The sequence below is a fragment of the Myxine glutinosa genome, chromosome 10 (genome assembly GCF_964187855.1).
Source record: "Myxine glutinosa chromosome 10, kmMyxGlut1.1, whole genome shotgun sequence".
Classification (NCBI taxonomy): domain Eukaryota; kingdom Metazoa; phylum Chordata; class Myxini; order Myxiniformes; family Myxinidae; genus Myxine; species Myxine glutinosa.
Genome location: NC_136270.1, coordinates 127,210,316 through 127,230,742, shown reverse-complemented (window position 1 = coordinate 127,230,742; position 20,427 = coordinate 127,210,316). Strand labels below are relative to the sequence as shown.

The 20,427-nt window shown below is 47.0% G+C and overlaps 1 protein-coding gene across 2 annotated transcripts in view; it reads right to left on the bottom strand.

Moving 5' to 3' along the window:
• The window catches only part of LOC137433753 (beta-galactosidase), a 119,834-nt gene that overhangs the window by 7,570 nt on the left and 91,837 nt on the right, over window positions 1–20,427 (bottom strand). The window contains exon 15 of one of the 2 annotated variants that reach the window (XM_068126029.2): window positions 8,817–9,047. The exons of the other annotated variant lie outside the window; for it this stretch is intronic. Coding sequence (XP_067982130.2) covers window positions 8,817–9,047 — 231 coding nt within the window. The remainder of the gene's footprint in view (window positions 1–8,816; window positions 9,048–20,427) is intronic. 2 annotated transcript variants of the gene reach the window in all.

Here is a 20,427-nt window from a genome sequence, read left to right as displayed (position 1 = left end):
CCCAACTGCTCCTGGACTCTGTGTCCTTCTCTCCTGACAAGGTGGAGAAGTTTTTGTCAAATCTCGACTCTGATTCTGCAACTGGACCAGACGGCATCAGCCCACAGGTCCTAAAATCCTGCTCTGCCACGATATCTCACCCTCTCTCTGTTCTTTTCACCCTCTCTTTTGCTCAAGGTCATCTGCCAGCATCTTGGAAATCAGCAAACATTACTGCTTTACACAAAAAAGGTGCAAAAACAGATCCTTGCAACTACAGACCAATCAGCCTGCTTCCAATTATCAGCAAAGTCATGGAATCCATCATTGCTTCGGATATCAAATCCTTCCTCTTCTCCAATGGCTTGATCTCTGATCATCAATTTGGATTCAGACCAGGTCATTCTACTCTGGACATGTTGCTTCTGCTGTCTCAACAATGGATGGAGGTCCTCAATGCCAAACAGGAAATCAGAGCTGTCTCACTTGACATATCACGTGCCTTCGATACGGTCTGGCACCCAGCTCTGCTCACCAAACTCTCCTCCTATGGTATCCATGGAAATCTCCACTCATGGCTTGCGGACTTCCTCTCTGGTCGAAGGCAACGTGTGGCCCTGAATGGATTTCTCTCATCTCCCCTTCCTGTTCTGGCTAGAGTTCCCCAAGGTAGTGTTCTGGGCCCTGTGCTATTTCTGGTCTTCATCAATGATCTCTCCGACTCTCTGGAAAATCCTCTCTATCTCTTTGCTGATGACTCCACTATCTGCCGCTCCATTCCTCATCCCTCAGATCGGCAGTCTGCAGCCTCCTCACTCTCTGCAGACCTGGTAAAAATCACAGACTGGTCAAACAAGTGGAACATGTCTTTCAATCCTGACAAATCTCACTCTTACAATGTCTCTACGAAAGGAACGAATGGAAAACCCTCCCATCTACTTTCTCAACAATCCTCTTCAAGAAGTTCTGTCGCTCAAGCTTTTGGGTCTCACTATCTGCCATGATCTTTCTTGGGAAAACCACATTTCCAAGCTGGCCTCCAAAGCCAGTAGCCGACTGGGCATCCTCCGTCGTGCGAAGTCCTTCCTTGGCACACCTGAGCTCCTCACCACATACAAGGCTTTCATCCGCAGCTCAATGGAATACTGTTCCCCCCTCTGGGCTGGTGCTGCTGCCTCACACCTAGCTCGGCTTCACGCTGTTGAAACCAAAGCTTTCAGAATCATTGGAATCTCCTGCGATGAAGTTAACTCCGAGGGCCTTTCACTCACTCACCGCAGGCAGGTTGGTGGTCTTTCTGTCTTCTACCGACTCCTCTCTGGCCTTGCTCCCCCAGCTCTCTCTGTGCTCTGTCCCCCCAATATTCCTTCAGGTCGCACAAGATCTGCCTGCAACCCTCTTATGGTTAAACTGCCAATATCTAGGCTCTCTCCCCACCTTCACTCTTTCATTCCCCTTTTCTCCTGCCTCTGGAACAAACTCCCCCACTCCCTTCAATCCCACTCCTCCCTCCAGGTCTTTAAAACAGCTGTTCACCACCATCTCTTATCTTCCCCCATCCAAAACCTTGATCTTTTCTACCCCCGCTAATTCACCCCAGATATACTTTTTTTTTGAAATTCCGACTTCTTTCCTGGATGTCCTTGCAGTGTTCATATGTTTTATACCTCTCCCACCTCCCCCAAGCCCTCCCCCTCCCACATTTCTCCCGATGTCCCTGCTCTCAAATGTTGTGTTTGTGTCCTTCTCCCTCTCTCCCCATCTTGTCTGCCGCCCCCCTTATTTTTTGTGTTTTGTGTGTCGTTTGACTTTTTGTGTGATTAATGTTAGCTCTTTCACGAGCCTCGATCTTGTATACAAAAAAAAAAAAATCTTAATGCGTTTTCTGTTCTTCTTTTCGGGAGGCGATCTGGGAAATGTGTGGTTTTGTTTTGGCAAGGGCCACCCTCAAATCATTTTCGCATGCAAGCCTGCTCCTTTTCTTTGTTTTAATGTCCACCAGTTTCAAAAACGCATGCTCGCAAAGATACGTTGTAACGAATGGCGTGAGGATCTCAAGGGCAATTTTAGCGATGTGAGGATACCCTTCCATTTGGCGGCACCAAAACGTTGAGAGCGTTGTTGTGCCGAGGAGTTGTTGTTGAGTCTGGCTCTGCTGAAGTTCGATGAGGTCGTCGAGGTATTGGTCGTTGATATCTGCCGTTGCAACGTCGAAAGTAAACGGCTGCTGTACCCATGCTGGGTATTGCTCTTGGTTGGGGAAGTAGCCGTCGAATGACTTTCCCAGCTCATCCAAATGCATGGCAATCACTTGCTTCAGCTCCCCCGGTACAGCAGTGCCTCCAACGTCAGACTCATCTTCGATCCTGCTCACGCACTCGTCCAGTAGCAAAAAGTTCGCGAAGTTGTCGTTCTCTGTTCGCCGCCTCCACAACAGTAACTTCTTTCGGAAAGCGCTCAGCTTTTCTTCAGATTCGATGACATTCACTCCACCGCCCTGCATCTGGCAATTGAGATGATTGAGTGCGTCGAAGATGTCAGCCAAGTACGCCAAGGCAAGGATGAACTCTGACTCTTGGAAGTGCGTTGCATGGCAATGCTGGTGTTCTCACAAAAACAGGGCTAATTCTACACGCAAAGCAAAAACACGGCTCACTACCTTCCATCGTGATAACCATCGGAGGTTAGAGTGGTAGAGAAGGACTTCAAATTCAGAGCCGATTTCATTGCACAGCTCTTTGAAGATGCGATGATTCAGAGCACGGCTTCGCACGTAATTCACAGTTTCAACGACGATTTTCAGAACATTGGCCAGTTTTGGAGGCAGGGTTTTTGATGCCAGCACGTGTCTGTGCAGGACGCAGTGCGTGACGATGATGTGTGGTGCATCGGCCTTCACCAGCGCTTCAAACTCCGTCCGAGCAAACTGCAGACACCATGTTCCACGAGAGGCCGTTGCTTCTGAAGAAGTCGTCCACAAGCTTCTTCACGTCAGCTGCCTTCGTCGTTGTTGTGAGAGGCTTGCAGGACAGAAAGTCTTCCTTGATCTCAACTCCTTTGACATAATGCACAAATAAGATGAGCTGGCTCAAACGACTAGATCTGCAATAAACCTGGGTGAGGATGTCGTCACTCATGTCGTCGATTCTGCATCTGATGATGTCATTTGAGAGTGGAACGAGAGACAACTTGTTTTCAGCAGCTTTTCTCCAGCATGATGTTGGCCATCTTCAACGCGGCCGGTTTGATGAGTGTCTCGCCAACGGTGTGCGGTTTGCCCTGCTTTGCGATCAGGTACGCAACTTCATACGACGCGGTGAGGATCGGTTTGTCAAATGGAACGAAGCCGAGAGTGGGCAAGGTAGCACTTGCGTCGAATCGGACTCTCTTCAATTTGAATTCATCCAGCGTTGCGCCTTTGTACTGCCCCTCGCCGTGCAGTTTTTTGAAGTGTTCCCGTAGTTTTGCTGGTGCTAGGCTGGAGTTGCTCAACTTGACATTGCAAAGCATGCATTGAGCCCGTTCCGTCAGTCCCGTTCCGTCCTGGACGGAACTTCCGTCCCGTTCCGTCAAACACGTGAACCCGTACCGCACGTAATCCTCCGACCACTTCCTTTTTTTGTTCGACATACTGCAAAAAAAAAGAAAAAAAAGGAACAAACTGATCTTAATTGAGTTCGGGCAAATAATTATATGACAAAAATTTTAAAATGAACATGCTTGAATATAATCAGTGCCCCTCTGAAAACTGAGAAATTTTAACGAAGAAAACATAACTTATAGTTACGATGACGGGATTTATTATCTACTCAACTCTATGTCACCTCAAATCCCATTATAATATTACATAGAAAACTACGAATTGTTAGTTTTGAATTGCGACCAAAGGAGTTATATCACCTCCACCTAATTTTCTGAGTAATTCAATCATATTTTATAATCACTATCCACTTTTGACTTTAATATACTAGCCACAAAAAGATACTGTGCACACAAAAAATGAAATTATATATTAGAAACACCTGTGTATACAAATACAGATTTAAACACGGCAATTAGTGAAGTGAATTCAACAGGTATGCACGCGCCACGTTTCGTGACATCAATGGTTTCGGTATGGGCACATGCAACACGTTTTTGCATGTGCATCGTGAGAAACTGCATGGAGCACATGAATGTCACAAACTGCTTTAACTTTGGTAAGGTTAATTGTTTGATTTTCAATCGTTCAAAAAATTAAGTGGCTAATGAAACGCACGTCATGCCACGGCGCACAACTGCACAGCGTCATGAGGCTATTGGGATGATCCTTGGGGGAATGTCTCACCGTCAAGTGGCATTTCCATTGTGCATGTGCATTTCCATTGTGCACACGTGCACATGTGCATTTCCATTGTCACCGAAACACCATTTCTGCATTGGTGAGACGTTACCAGAACACTAATGACGTTGCCGATGGCCTACGTTCAGGACGTCCACGTGTGACGACGCCAAGACAGGACAGATGGATACGGGCGACTCATCTCCGCAACAGGTTCCAGACTGCAGTGACCACTGCCCAGACCATTCCAGGTCGATCTACGTTATCGATGCTCACGGTGGGCATACCCGTTATTGACTTTGTGTCACTGTCGCTTGACCCCTGCTCCGAACTTGGACTCGTTATGTCATTGTGATGGACATTACAAATGCAGTTCTCACGTCTTGTTATGGTCTCATAATCCACCTATTAAAGTTTACACGGAAATGTTACATTGTTGTTATATTTTCCAATTCAGACAGAGTTTTAACAATGCACAGTTTCTTTTTGTGGCTAGTATATAACTCTGAACCCGCCCTGCATATCCATAAACATTTCCAACTTACTTTTCAATTAATCAGTAACTCCAAAGTAAGGCGCGACCAATGACGCACGGCACACGGCAAGTTAATCGAGGCTATTCACTGGAATTTCCAAACACCTGCAAAGTCCAAAATCCAGTAAGTAAGTAAGCAAGTAAGCACCATCAACAGAATAATTAGCAAGTTGCTCATTGATTCAACTTACTACAGTCAGTGTGAAACAACTTATCTTAAACACAGACCAGAGAAACCATGAATGGGATGGGAATACAATTACAAATAACATTTCCATTCGTTCGCAACATACATAGCAAAATAATAATAATATTAATAATAAGTGTAATTACACATACTGTGTTCAAAAAGTATCCGACCTTTATTTTTCGTGCGTAAAAAAAAAGCAGCTAGGGAGGCGTTGATTGGTGCACGTATGTAGGTGATCCTAATGCGCACGCGTGAATTTTTTCCCACCTGCGGAAGCTGACATTCGACGGCAGACCGCCGATGAGTGAGGACATGTAAGTGAGCGCCGTCGGATTTTCGTTTTTGACAAAATGACGGAAAAACTTGAACAACGCTACTGCATCAAATTTTGTGTAAAGCTTGGCGATTCCCAAGTGGAAACGATCCGCAAGATTCAACACCGTTCATTCCATTATGAAGGAGGATTTGGGCTTCAGGAGAATCTCAGCGAAGTTCGTACCAAAGCTGCTAACGATTGAGCAGAAGCAACTCCGTTTGGAGATCGCACAGGACATGCTGGAGACTGTGAACAGCGATCCCAGCTTCCTCAACACAGTGATCACTGGCGATGAGTCCTGGGTTTATGGGTACGACCCAGAAACCAAGTTGCAGTCATCACAATGGAAGCATCCAACATCCCCGAGGCCAGAAAAAGCAATGCAGGTCCGCAGCAATGTCAAAGTCATGCTGACCGTCTTCTTCGACTCCAGAGAAGACATCATGCGGAATGCGACGGACCAGCTGCGCGCCATCCCAAAAGAGGCGTTCCAGCGCTGCTTCCGACAGTGGCAGAACCGTTGGGAGAAGTGTGTGGCAGCCCAAGGGGACTACTTTGAACGAGATTATTATAAAAAAATTTTTATCTGGATGCGAGTATCTTTTATGAACAAAGGTCGGATACTTTTTGAACACACTAAATAAATTCAAAATTGATACAAAACAAAAAAAAACAAAAAAAAAACAAATTGCAATGCATTGCAGAGGACCTCCGCCGAACCCCTGAGACAGGCTTACTGAACGCCTGGGGTTCGGTCGAACCCAGGTTAAGAACCACGGCTCTATTCCCATCATCTTTCGCAATTCATCATTTGTCTTCTTCTCTCTCAACGATACTCCAAACATCCACCGAACCATTCGCATTTCCACCCTTAGTTGCTGCTCTACATTCATTACCCATAACACTTCTCACACATGCAGCATACACCTTTCCCTTCAGCTTCAACGATACTCCCCTCATCATCAGCACGCCACTCAGTTCCCGAAACTTCTTACATGCACATCTCACTCGAGCAACCGTTGCCGAGTCTGATACACCTTCTCCATTCAGCATGTCTCCGAGGTAGCAAAATGTTTTCACACCTTCCAGCTTCACGCCGTCTCCAAGATCCAACTCAACATTTCCTCCATCTACAGCTCCCTCTGTGCACACCTTACATTTGAATGTAGCTGCCACACTGGTTAATGACCCTCTCAGACCACTACATTTTTGATGAACCCCATTCAGCGCACATTGTACATTGAATGGAGTTCACTCCGACACCCTTCCTGCACACAGCACATGTCCACTTCCCAGTTCTTTCCACCTCACCACATGCTTTACCACTTGCAATCACCTTCGTTTTTCCGATATTCACCTTCCGACCTTTTGTCTCCATACCTTCCTTCCACTTGTTCATCCTCTCCTTCAGTCCATAGATACTTTTCGCAATCAACACCAGATCATTGGCATACAACAACTCCCACGGTAAACCCTCCTTTACATTACGAGCCAGCACCTCCATCACAGCTACAAATAGTAGTGGACTTAGTACCGAACCCTGAAGCACTCCCACCTTCACCTCAAACTCACCACTGTTCCCGTCCTTCGTCCTTACAGCTGTGCGCGCTCTCTCGTACATTGCCATCACTACTCTGATCAACCATTCCTCCACTCCTAACTTCCTCAATGCCCATGTCACTACTTTGTGTGGAACCCTATCGAATGCTTTCTCCAGATCAACAAACACAAGACACAACTTCTTCCTCTTCTCCATGTACTTCTCCTGCAACTGCCTTACAATAAAAAGCGTGTCTGTCGTTCCTCTTCCAAATATTCTACCTATACTAAATACACTAAATAAAGCTACAAGATGTGGACATTCAAAACTACCACTGACGCCACCAGCCGAGTCATTGCAAGGGCCGGCAAGAGCCGTGAGGCCCTGCCCCGAGAGCTGATGATTGGTCGCGGCCGTTGAGCGATGTGATGGCACTCGCTGATTGGAGCGCGTGTGGACATCATCAGAGAACGTTCGAGACCGAGGAGTAAAAATGAAAATCCTGCCATGTTCTCTCACTCTTTATTCGTGGCAGGCATAGCGTGCAGTCACACGTCTCTCTCTTGGGTCGGACATTCATAGCGAGCAGTCGCATTTTCTCTCTTCTGGTTCAGATATTCATCTCGTGCGGTCGCAGTTCATGCTCGCTCTTGGTTTGTGGCTGGCATCGCGAGCAGTCGCTGTTTATCTCCCTCTTGGTGGTGGCATTCCCACGCTCGCTCTGTTGCTGGCTGTGTGGAGGGGCGGACACATCCTTTCCTCGGATCCCGGTGGTGCTGGCTTTGTGACGACTGTGTGCTGTGTGCGCCGGAGAGACCTCAGTGCTTTGTGGAGCGTGGGACGAGAAAGGGGCGAGGGCCTGAGCGCTACACGTTGGTGGCTGGCGGTGAACAAACTTGGCGCCAATGCGTGTTTTCCCACGCAGGGATGCGGGATCTTTGACGACCCGAAGTGATCTTTGATGACGATCTTTGAGTGATCTTTGATCTTTGATGAGTGAGTGAGTGAGTGAGTGAGTGAGTGAGTTTGGTGAGTGATCTTTGACGACGACCGTTTGACACTCACGGACGCCAGGCGGAGTGCAGGCAAATGCACCACACTCACATTTTTACTTTCGTTCATTTATTTCTCCCTGTGTCTGTAGTTGAGTCCATAGGGGGGCACCTCAAGTAGGAATTTAGTGTCATTCTTTTTATTGTACCGCATTATTTCCATTAAATTATCATTTGTGCATTTTCAATTCAATTCCTTGTCTTGTCCGTTTATTTGTTGTGGGAATCGGACAACCCCGTGCCGCGTCCACGCGTCCAGGTAAGCTCGCTGCCCTCCACTACACCCTCACGCGTATAAATAACACCGCCATAGTTTGAGTGAACGCCTCGGAGTTAAAGCTCGGTTGGCCATCCGTCACCAGGGGTGTTAATCCCTGGCGGTGAACACGACAATATCATGTTATATGTCGGTTTTAGCCCGATCACTCAATGGTGAAGAATCACTTAAAATAATTTAAAAATCGTATCCGAATCCATTTTCAGATCTTCACCAAAATCGAATCGAATCGTCCTTGTCAGACACCCAACCAATCCACCAAGTTTCATCCAAATTCGTCCACAACTTTTTGAGATATCCTGCTATATATAGTTTTAGCCCTATCTCCCAACGGTGAAGAATCATGTAAAAAATTCTAGTAGCTGGATCCGAATCCGGATCTTCACAAAAATCTAATCATTTCGTCCTTGTCACATTCGCTACATCTCTGCCAAATTTCGTCCGAATCCGTCCACAACTTTTTGAGATATTTTGTTCACAGACAGACAGACATGGGTGAAAACATAACCTCCATCCACCTTTGGTGGCGGAGGTAAAATGCGTAAATAACTCATGCTATGGGGACATTCTCAGGTCGGTTTGCTCCGCGTACATCGCTGTTCCCACCTTCGTCCAACCTTGTAGCCTGAGGAAGGTATCACGAGGTGAGAAGAAGATACTCTTCGGTAGTGTGAATGAGCCCATATAAAAAGCAGGTCCTGTAGAATGAGGAAATGCTTTACGATCCACATCGCGATCCGTATCGTGCAGCTCAGGTAGTGGCACCTCCATGTCCAAGCTGGTTATGAGCCACGGGGTCAGGATCTCTCCACCGATTGTCACATTTGACACGATACCCTTCACCATGAGAAAAATAAGCATTGACAAATGTCATTATGAGGAAACATGCAGATTGAAATATCAGAAAACAAATTCAGCTTATTATTTAAAGACAACTTTTTAAAAGGTGTTTTCTTCCATCACATTTTCTGCAAGAAAACCAAGTTCCTGAAAGTAAAACGAAGGCCTAACAGTAATGAATGAGATGGGTTCAACAAGTCATCGATTGAGGTACAGGAAGTGGACGAAAAAATGGAAATACCTGGGTAAATGAGGGACCCCAAGCAACAGCCGGGGTGGCACCCTTCCAGGACTTACGACGCCTGGAGGGAACCCGAAGATTTATCCCACTTATTTATGGTATGCCGCCAATACGACGGACCTAGGTTGCTCCTATATGAAATCGTTAGAGAGGAGGGGGTCGGTGGGTCTTGTTGTGATTGGTACCAGGTACTGCGTAGTGACGTCTAGGGGTGTGGCTTCGGTGGTTGATGGCGGCTTGTCATGATGGCCGTGTGCTCTGTGAGAGCTTGGTATTGTCTTTAATAAACCACTTGATTGAAGGAGATTCCTGAACTTACTACATGGTGGCAGCGGTGGGATCGTGAAGATCAACAAGCAGTTTGACGTTTGGTCTTGTTTTTCTTTGCGGATTACCACGGCGGCACGTTCCGTGTTTTTTCAACATGGCGAAGTTCCCGACAATGGACTGGTCCAGCTCGGAGCTGGCGGAGACCTTCAAGTTATTCAAGCAACGAATGAACTTGGTGCTGTCGGACGAGGGCATCGATACTAAAGCAAGACAGGCCATCAAGATTCAGATTGCTGTGGGAGACGAAGGACTGAGGCAGATCAATGCATCGACTCTGAATGAGGATGATAAAAAGGATCCGGATAAATTATATAAATTATTCGAGGATCAGTTGGACATTCATGTAAACTTTCGGATTCACCGGCTGGAAATGATGAGATTCCGGCAGCAAGAAGGAGAGTCCATTGATGATTTCGTCAACCGATGCCGACGGAAGGGAAGGTTGTGCAATTTCTCCGAAGCAGAACTCTCGGAATGGATTATTGAGTTAATTGTTGCAAGCACCCCACATGATGATTTTCAAAAGCATCTGCTCGACCAGGAGGTCGGGTGCGACATGGACCTGGTTTAAGTGAGGGACACAAGTACGAAGCAATGGTAATCGGAAAGCAGGCCATCCAGAAGGTGGAAGGGCCTTCATCATCTGTGAATGACATGACACATCGACAAAAGTGCAAAAAGTGTGGACTATCACATCCACCACGGAACTGCCCAGCATACAATGATTATTGTAAGTATTGTGGTGAACTGGGACACTGGGCCCATTGTTGTGAAAATCCCAAATGAAGCACGAGATATGCTGATGGATACGAGTGGAGCCGCCGTCCTGCAATGGGTGAAAGAGGCCGTCGAGTTAGCAGAAGCAAGTTGAGAGGTATGCTTCGGGGAAGTAACAATAAATGGGACCTCGGTGAATGAAATGTCGGGGTATTTTACTGAAGGCGATGAGGACAGTTACGAAAGTGACACTGACGCATATGAACACACCAAGCCGTTTCACGTGATCAGGGTATCCGCACTGTGTATGAAGGAGACGAGGGATGAAGTGTACACATTGTTGAACATTGTATGCCCTGACATGAAAGGTGTATACAAACTGCAGTTGAAAGTGGATACAGGTGCGTCAGGGAATACTTTGCCAACGCGTATTGTGAAGGACATGTACGGAAACAAATGGATGTCAAAACTGACTCCACTTGGTGGGACCAAGCTCACTGCTTGCAATGGCAGTGAGATCAAGTGTCACGGAATCCTCGAGCTCTTGTGTCGATATAAAGATTCAGATTGGTTCAAGTACAGGTTCTATGTGGTTGAAGTACCTGGACCTGCAGTACTTGGACTACCAGCGTGTGAACGGCTCAACATCGTCACCATAAACAGCATTGCTGGGCAACGGAGGACATTGCTGAAAGCTGCACCTCCAGCATCAAGGATTGCGAAACCAATGCACCATGAGGAACAGGCCTACAAGGTGAATTCCGTGGATGATTTGAAAAGGCTGTTCCCGGACAGGTTTGACTGCATTGGGAATTTTAAAGGAAAAGTGAGGCTTCATCTAAAGCCTGATGCAAAGGCATCGATTGACGCACCAAGGAAGTGTAGTGTTCACATCAAAGGGAAGTTGAAGGAGGAACTAATGAAAATGGAAAAACAGGGTATCATCAGGAAAGTGGACTATCATACGGATTGGTGCTCTTCCATCTGTAATAGTGTAAAGAAAGATGGGAGCTTAAGAGTATGTATCGATCCGAAACGCCTGAACTCTTGGCTGAAGAGGTGTCCACATAAAATACCGACATTAGACGAGCTGAACCCAGAATTTGCTGACGCCACGATATTCTCAAAATTAGATGCTCGGGCTGGCTATTGGGCTGTGCATCTGGATGAGGAAAGCCAGGATTTGACCACATTCCGCACACCTTTTGGGCACTGGTGCTTCAAGAGATTGCCTTTTGGGTTATGTGTCAGCCAGGATCTGTTCCAGCAAGCCATGGACCGCATACTCGAGCAAGCACCAGGCTGTATTGGTATCTCCGATGATGTGGCAGTATCAGGACGATCTGAAGAGGAGCATGATCGTAATCTTCTGAACCTGATGAAAGTAGCACGAAGAGAGGGTCTGGTTTTCAATTCTTTGAAATGTATCATCAAGACCGACCGTATCAACTTCTTCGGCTCGATCTACAGCAAACAAGGAATCTCACCTGATCCTGGGAAGATCTGCGACATCCGGAAGATGCCGTCACCACAGGATAAAGAAGACTTGAGCCGATTCATTGGACTGATGAACTATCTGTCACCACATATTCCCCACTTTGCGGATAAAGTGGCACCCCTCCGCGATTTACTGAAGAATGGAGTGCCATTCATGTGGCAGGAAGACCATCAGTTTGCATTTGAGCAACTGAAACAGAGTGTTGATGCAGATGCCTGTCTAACATACTATCATCATGACAAGGAGACAGTTTTGGAAGTAGATGCGTCATAGAAGGGACTGAGTGCATGCCTTTTGCAGGATGACAAGCCTGTTGCTTTTGCGTCACGAACTCTGACACCCACTCAGTCTGCATATTCAAACATTGAACGAGAAACCCTGGCCCTGGTTGCTGGCATACAGAAGTTCCATACTTACGTGTTTGGGAAATGCTTCAAGGTATACACAGACCGCAAACCATTGGTCATGATCATCAACAAACAGCTTACAAGCGCCCCTCCACGGCTTCAGCGCCTTCTTGTGAAAATCCAAGGCTACGATTTTGATCTGGAGTATAAGGCCGACCGTGAGATGATGCTATCAGACACGCTGTCGGGGCTACCGAACTCAGAGAGCAATCAGGAACTGCAGTTGGACACACATGTAGATGGTATTGAGCTTGATGATGTGGATGATCATCATCGCTTTGACCTCATTGATTTCAGCTCAAGGAAACAGGACCAACTCAGAGAGTGTGGAAAGGCTGATAGAACCTTTCGAGCGTTGCAGCAGGTTGTTCGTCGAGGGTGGCCTGCTAGGATTACAGAGCTGCCTGTGGACCTACGTCCGTACTGGCCATACCGTGATGAAATTGGTATTTGTGACGGTGCTCTCTTCAAAGGTCGACAGGTACTAATTCCAGAGCAGTTACGTAAGGATATCCTCGACCAGCTCCATGAAGCGCACATGGGGATCGAAAAGACAAAACGTCTAGCATGCGAATGTGTTTACTGGCCAAGTATATATCTGGACATTGAGAGAGTTGTCAGAACATGTAAGGCATGTCAAGAGAACCAACCAGAACAAAGGCGTGAGGCTATGATAGCTCATGAGATACCAGCGGTACCATGAACAAAGGTAGCCAGTGATATGTGTGAGCTACACGGGCAGACCTACCTCTTGGTGACGGATTATTACACCAAGTACCCAGTTGTGAAGAGAATGGAATACACGACGAGCAGTGCAGTAGCCAAGGTCACATCTGAATGTTTCAGTATGTTCGGCCCACCTCTGGAGGTCATATCTGACAATGGACCTCAATATGTGGGTAAGCCGTACCGTGATATGTGTACCAAATGGAATGTAAAACACACGACAACATCGCCGAGGTGTCCACGCAGTAATGGATTGGTTGAGAGACAAGTTCAAACAGTGAAGAACATGATCAAAAAGTGTATTAGATCAGGGAGTGACATAGATATTGCACTACAACACCCGAGGTGCACACCTGTAGATTCCCACATTCCAAGTCCAAGCGAAATGCTGTTCAACCGGCCCATACGCACCAACCTACCAAGTCGTCTGTTGGTTCCTGCACAACAAAGGCATCAGGAAATTCAGGAACAATTGAAGGAACGTGGAGACCGGATGGCGAAGCAATACAACAGAACGGTTGGGCCGCAATTACCTGAATTGGCTATTGGACATCGGGTTCGGATTCTGATCAAGGACACGCACCAATGGTACCCCGGGAAAGTTGTAGCTCGCTGTAATGAACCCCGCTCGTATATAGTACAGATGTTGGAACCCATCTGTGGATCGGTCCCATCGGCCGATGGGTCTGACCCGTTTGCGGATCCGCAGATGGGCGACCCATCTGTGGATCCGCAAACGGGTCAGACCCATCGCTGAGGGCCTCATAGAATCACATAGGGCCTCATAGAATCACACTGAGGGCCTCATAGAATCACATAATGCGTTATTGTGTTTATATAATTGACAATGCCCCGATTACGAAGCCACACTTTCATATTTAGCTTTGGGGTGATTAAGGCATGCCAGGAATTGCTACATAAACAATGGAGAGCTGAGTCTGCCAGTGCCACCAGCGAAGTAGACCAGCGTCTGCATTGTCATTTGTGCATCCACAGATGGGTCGCCACAGATCCAGTGCCACCAGGATCGGACCCATCGGCCGATGGGTCTGCATTGTCATTTCTCGTGCATCCACAGATGGGTCGCCCATCTGCGGATCCGCAAACGGGTCAGACCCATCGGCCGATGGGACCGATCCACAGATGGGTTCCAACACAGACACCTAACGGGACGCGTCTTCGAAGAACCAGGGCACACTTGCGGGAACTTCATCCACCCGATTGTGGCGCCAAGTGGAAGGACGAACCGACCCAACCAACACATCAAAGTCTACCAACTGCTCGACACGTACATTTCAACAACGACGCTTCAGCAATGGAAACTAGCGGCTGCTCCAGCTCCAAGGATGACGAGAGTGCTGAGATAACACGGCCGGACAACTCCCCGTACTCGACCAGATCTGGCCGTGTGATTCGAAAACCATTGACATTATCGCCATCGAAAACCATCCACCATCAACATCCCCACCCCAACACCAAGACATTATCGCACTATCAACTTCCGTAAGCTAAACGCTCTTTCACCTACCTCATTCTCATCCACTCTCTCTGAAAAAATGTCCACTTCTCCCTTCGTTGACCTCCACACCCCTTCCGACCTCACTGACTACTACAACCACACTCTCTCCTCCTGCCTTGACCAACTTGCGCCTGTAAAAACCAAAACAGTTTCTTTCACCCACTCTGCTCCCTGGTTTACCCCTGAACTCCGCCTGATGAAAACTCGTGCTCGCCAACTTGAAAGACTCCGCAATAAAACAGGTCTCACAGTTCACTCCCAAGCCTACAAGGACCACCTACAACACTACAAAGATGCCCTCTCCCGCGCCCGCTCCGCCTACTACTCTCAAGTTATCCACTCTGACTCCGGAAACCCAAAAGCACTCTTCTCGACGATAAACAAACTCCTCCGCCCCCTGAACACCACCACCCAGTCATTCACAGTAGACAACTGCATCTCCTTCCTCTCTTTCTTCCAACGCAAAATTGACAACATCTACAACAGCTTGACCACCGCCGCACCCGCTCCCCCTCAAACCACCTGCCCCCCCCTTGTCCTGCCATCCCCTGTCTCGGTTCTCCCCAATCTCCCCTACTGACCTCTCTGAACTCCTCATAGGAATGAAAACTGCCACCTGCACTCTTGACCCCATCCCCTCCAGCTTTGTCAAGGCCTCCCTCCCTGCTCTCTCTCCACTTATCATTGCAACAATAAACTCCTCCCTGTCTACAGGCATCATCCCACCTTCCCTCAAAATTGCTGCTGTTACCCCCATTCTAAAAAAACCTGGTCTAATCCCTGACACCCTAAACAACTTCAGACCCATCTCCAACCTACCCTTTCTGTCAAAAGTTTTGGAACGTGCTGTAGCCGCTCAACTCAAACATCACCTCTCTGCGAATAACCTGTATGAAACATTCCAATCCGGATTCCGCTCCAACCACAGTACTGAAACTGCTCTCCTCAAAATCACCAACGACCTTCTCCTCTCCTCTGACGCTGGCAACCTCAACATTCTCATCCTCCTCGACCTCAGCGCTGCCTTTGACACCATCGATCACACCATCCTCCTCACCCGACTTGAATCCACCTTTAACGTTACCGGCACTGCCCTCTCTTGGATTAAATCATACCTCTCTGACAGACGCCAGTTCATCTCCATCAATAACTGCAAATCCCCCACTGCTCCCCTCCCCCAAGGTGTCCCCCAAGGTTCAGTTCTTGGCCCCCTCCTCTTCATCCTTTACCTGTCCCCCCTCGGTCACTTAATCCGCCGTCATGGTCTCCAATTCCACTGCTTCGCCGATGACATCCAGCTTTTCATCTCCACCAAGTCCGTCTCCACCGACACCCACTCTATCCTGACAAACTGCATCACTGAAATAAAATCCTGGCTTCAAATCAACTTCCTCAAGCTTAACTGTGATAAATCTGAAATAATCATCATTGGCCCAAAAACGCTCACAAAATCCACCCATAACTTTGCCCTCAACATCGACGGTATCCCAGTATCCACCTCTCCTCACATCCGGAATCTTGGCGTCATCTTTGACCAAACCCTCTCCTTCGACAAATACACTAAACAGATCACAAAGTCAGCCTTCTTTCACCTGAAAAAATTGCCCGTCTCCGCTCATCCCTCTCCTCCACGGCTGCAGAAACCCTCATCCACGCCTTCATCACCTCCCGTCTGGACTACTGCAATAGCCTCCTCTATGGTTCACCCTCAAAAATCACCAATAAACTCCAATACATTCAGAACTCCGCTGCCCGTCTACTCACCCATTCCCGGACCCGTGACCACATCACCCCCGTCCTTTGCAAGCTTCACTGGCTCCCCATCCCCCAGAGAATCCAGTACAAAATCCTCCTCTTGACATACAAAGCCCTCCATAACCTGGCCCCATCCTACCTGGCTGACCTCCTCTCCAGACACACTCCCACCCGCAACCTCTGCTCTGCTGTTACCAACCTCCTGACCCCCTCCATCCGGACCAAATTCAGATCCTGGGGGGACAGGGCCTTCTCCATCGCTGCTCCCACCCTCTGGAACTCACTACCTCACACCATCAGAGACTCCTCCTCACTCACCACATTCAAAACATCACTAAAGACCCACCTGTTCAACACTGCATTCAACATTCAACCCACAGCATTTAACCCCTGACTATCTCTTCTCCCGCCTTTTGCTTTAAATATTTCCCTATTGATTCTTGTCTTTTTGCAATTGTTGTTTTCATGTATTGTTATGCATTATGTTTTCCACTCTGTCAAAGCACCTTTGGGCTTCTTGAAAAGCGCTATACAAAATAAATGAATTATTATTATTATTATTATTATTGAGATATTGTGATAGTGAATAACGACCATCAGAAATCAGCCCTTGTAATGTTGGTGCAGAGACGATCCGTTGATTGTAATGATTCTGTGTTTTCTCTGTTTTAGCTAATCATACTGAGCAGTAATTACATTTTGGTTAAGAGTTATAACAGTAACCCCAGATCCCATCTACAGTCACGTGAAAAAGTAAGTACACCCCATGTAAAGTTTTGACTGTTTCAACATATTTTAACATACAGCTATTTGATCTTCATTTCAACAATATTGATAGATGAAGGTGATATAATATAACAAATATCATAAAACATTTACATTTTGTAGTCCATTGCATAATTTAAATAAACATAAATGCAAATTTCGCATGTGGAAAAAGTAAGCACACCCCAACATTTATCACTACTTCAAATACCTAAAATTAGAATCAGGTGCACCAGCTCAGGTGTAAATGATTAGAACATCGTCAGAGAGGATCTTGGAGGAACCTGTCTTATTTAAACCTCAGACATTTCGTTTGGTTTGCTCTTTGTTGTTGAAATGTGCAGCGTCACAATGCCTAGATCAAAAGAGCTCTCTGATGCCTTAGAAAGAAGGTTATAGATGCCTACGAGTCTGGGAAGGAATTTAAAAAGATCTCCAAACAATTTGAAATCAATCTTTCGACTGTCCGGAAGATCATCTACAAGTGGAGCAGATTCCAAACAACTGCCAACTTGTTCAGACCAGGCCGCTCCAGCAAGTGCAGCCCGAGAGCAGACCGCAAGATGATGAAAGAAGTCTCTAAGAACCCCAGAATGTCATCACGGGACCTACAGGTAGCTCTTGCCACTGTTCATGTCAAAGTGCACGAGTCTACCATTAGAAAGACGCTGCACAAATTTGATCTACATGGGAGGTGTGCCAGGAGGAAACCTTTGCTGTCCAGAAAGAACATCAGGGCAGGACTAAAGTTTGCCAATGAACACCTCGGCAAAGACCAGCACTTCTGGAACAATGTGCTCTGGACAGATGAGTCAAAGGTAGAGCTATTTGGCCACAGTACCAGAAGACATGTTTGGCGAAAACCAAAGACAGCATTTGACCACAAGAACCTGATACCAACTGTAAAGCATGGTGGTGGAAATATTATGGTTTGGGGCAGCTTTGCTGCATCAGGGCCTGGACAGCTCACCATCATAGAATCCACTACGAATTCTTCATTTTACCAGAGTGTGCTTGAGGATAATGTGAGGCCATCTGTCAGAAAGTTGAAGCTCAACCGAAGGTGGACATTGCAACATGACAATGACCCTAAACATACCAGTAAATCCACCAAGGAATGGCTTAAAAGAAAGAAATGGAGGGTTCTGGAATGGCCAAGTCAAAGCCACGATCTAAATCCCATCGAGATGTTGTGGGTGGATTTGAAACGAGCTGTGCATGCAAGAAACCCCTCGAACATCGCACAGCTGAAAGAATTCTGCATGGAGGAGTGGGCAAAAATTTCTCCCAGTCAATGTCAGAGCCTGGTAGACAGTTATAAGAAACGCCTACTTGAGGTTGTTTCTGCCAAAGGGGGTAATACCACCTATTAGAGCTAAGGGTGTACTTACTTTTTCCACATGCGAAATTTGCATTTATGTTTATTTAAATTATACAATGGACTACAAAATGTAAATGTTTCATGATATTTGTTATATTATATCACCTTTATCTATCAATATTGTTGAAATGAAGATCAAATAGCTGTATGTTGAAATATGCTGAAAAACTCAAAACTTTACATGGGGTGTACTTACTTTTTCACGTGACTGTATGTGTGGTTCAAGTTGTGTCTGATTGTGTTTATTATTTTGATTTAGTTTAGTTGTGTTTTGTTGCATACAAACATAATAATTTCAATGAAAGGGAGATGTTGTGATTAGTACTAGGTACTGCGTAGTGACGTCTAGGGGTGTGGCTTCGGTGGTTGATGGCGGCTCGTCATGATGGCCGTGTGCTCTGTGAGAGCTTGGTATTGTCTTTAATAAACCACTTGATTGAAGGAGATTCCTGAACTTACTACAGGTCTGACCTGCCCGTCATTTTTGGACATTTAAACCAGAAGCATCCTCGTTTGTGCAAGGCGGTCCGAAACATTTTGAAAGCGTGTGGGATATATACATAAATAGGAGTCTGGGTGCTTGTCTGGGACTATATAGTTCTATGGATGTCTCATAGGCCTCCTTTTCAATATTTTTTATTTATTTATTATTATTATTATTATTATTATTATTATTATTTTTATTATTATTATTTTTTTATTTTTTTTGCAATACAGTGATGTTCAGGCGCGTGGCGTGTATGGAGCCTCACGGCTCTGAAAACACCATAAAACCCAAAAGAAGAAGAAGAAGAAATCGCTGACCATGGTTTTATGTCTCAAGTAGCTAGAGCCTTGTTGTTTGCGGTCTGCACGTTTCTTATTTCTCCATCTTGTCTATTTGTTTATCTTGTACTTTTTGTCCTGTTACTCCTACGTTTTCATTCGTCTTTCTCTTACTGCTTCTTCTTGGCCTTTCTCCTGTCTGATGGGCCTCGTCCACCAAGCAGGAAGAGCGCCTCACGCTTCCCTTCACTATCACCTACGTCCACCCCTCCCTCTCATTCCTTTTGTTGTCCCCATCCTCCCCAGTACCCTGGTACGGCAAGCAGGTCCCATAACTGCGACTGCTTGTTGTTTTTGAAGGATGCAGTCCTCCCGACAAGTGTGGTATTGGTCGGATGGTATTGTTGGATGTGCTAAGCTTTGGGGCTGAAGATTTTTTTCCTGTCTAATCTTCTTGGCCCGCGGGTTTGATGTGTCCTTCCCATCCTCTGGAAGGCTTGCATCGTCCTAGGTGTTAGCGCTGGGTCTCTGGGTGATTGGGCAGTCAAGGCCCTCTCTAACCATGAGGGTCATGAAGTCTGGGTGTGGTGGACTGGCACTCAGTCAGCTGGTGTGGCCCATGTTTCTGGGTCTCTGGGTGATTGGGCGGTCAAGGCCCTCTCTAACCATGAGAGGGTCATGAAGTCTGTGTGCGGTGGACTGGTGCTCAGTCAGCTGGTGTGGCCCATGTCTCTGGGTGATTGGGTGGTCAAGGCCCTCTCTGACCATGAGGGAGTCATGGAGTCTGGATGCGGTGGACTGGCACTCAGTCAGCTGGGTCTCTGGGTGATTGGGCAGTCAAGGCCCTCTCTAACCATGAGAGGGTCATGAAGTCTGTGTGCGGTGGACTGGTGCTCAGTCAGCTGGTGTGGCCCATGTCTCTGGGTCTCTGGGTGATTGGGCAGTCAAGGCCCTCTTTGACCATGAGGGAGTCATGGAGTCTGGGTGCGGTGGACTGGCACTCAGTCAGCTGGTGTGGCTCATGTCTCTGGGTCTCTGGGTAATTAGGCAGTCAAGGCCCTCTCTGACCATGAGGGAGTCATGGAGTCTGGGTGTGGTGGACTGGCACTCAGTCAGCTGGGTCTCTGGGTGATTGGGCAGTCAAGGCCCTCTCTAACCATGAGAGGGTCATGAAGTCTGTGTGCGGTGGACTGGTGCTCAGTCAGCTGGTGTGGCCCATGTCTCTGGGTGATTGGGCGGTCAAGGCCCTCTCTGACCATGAGGGAGTCATGGA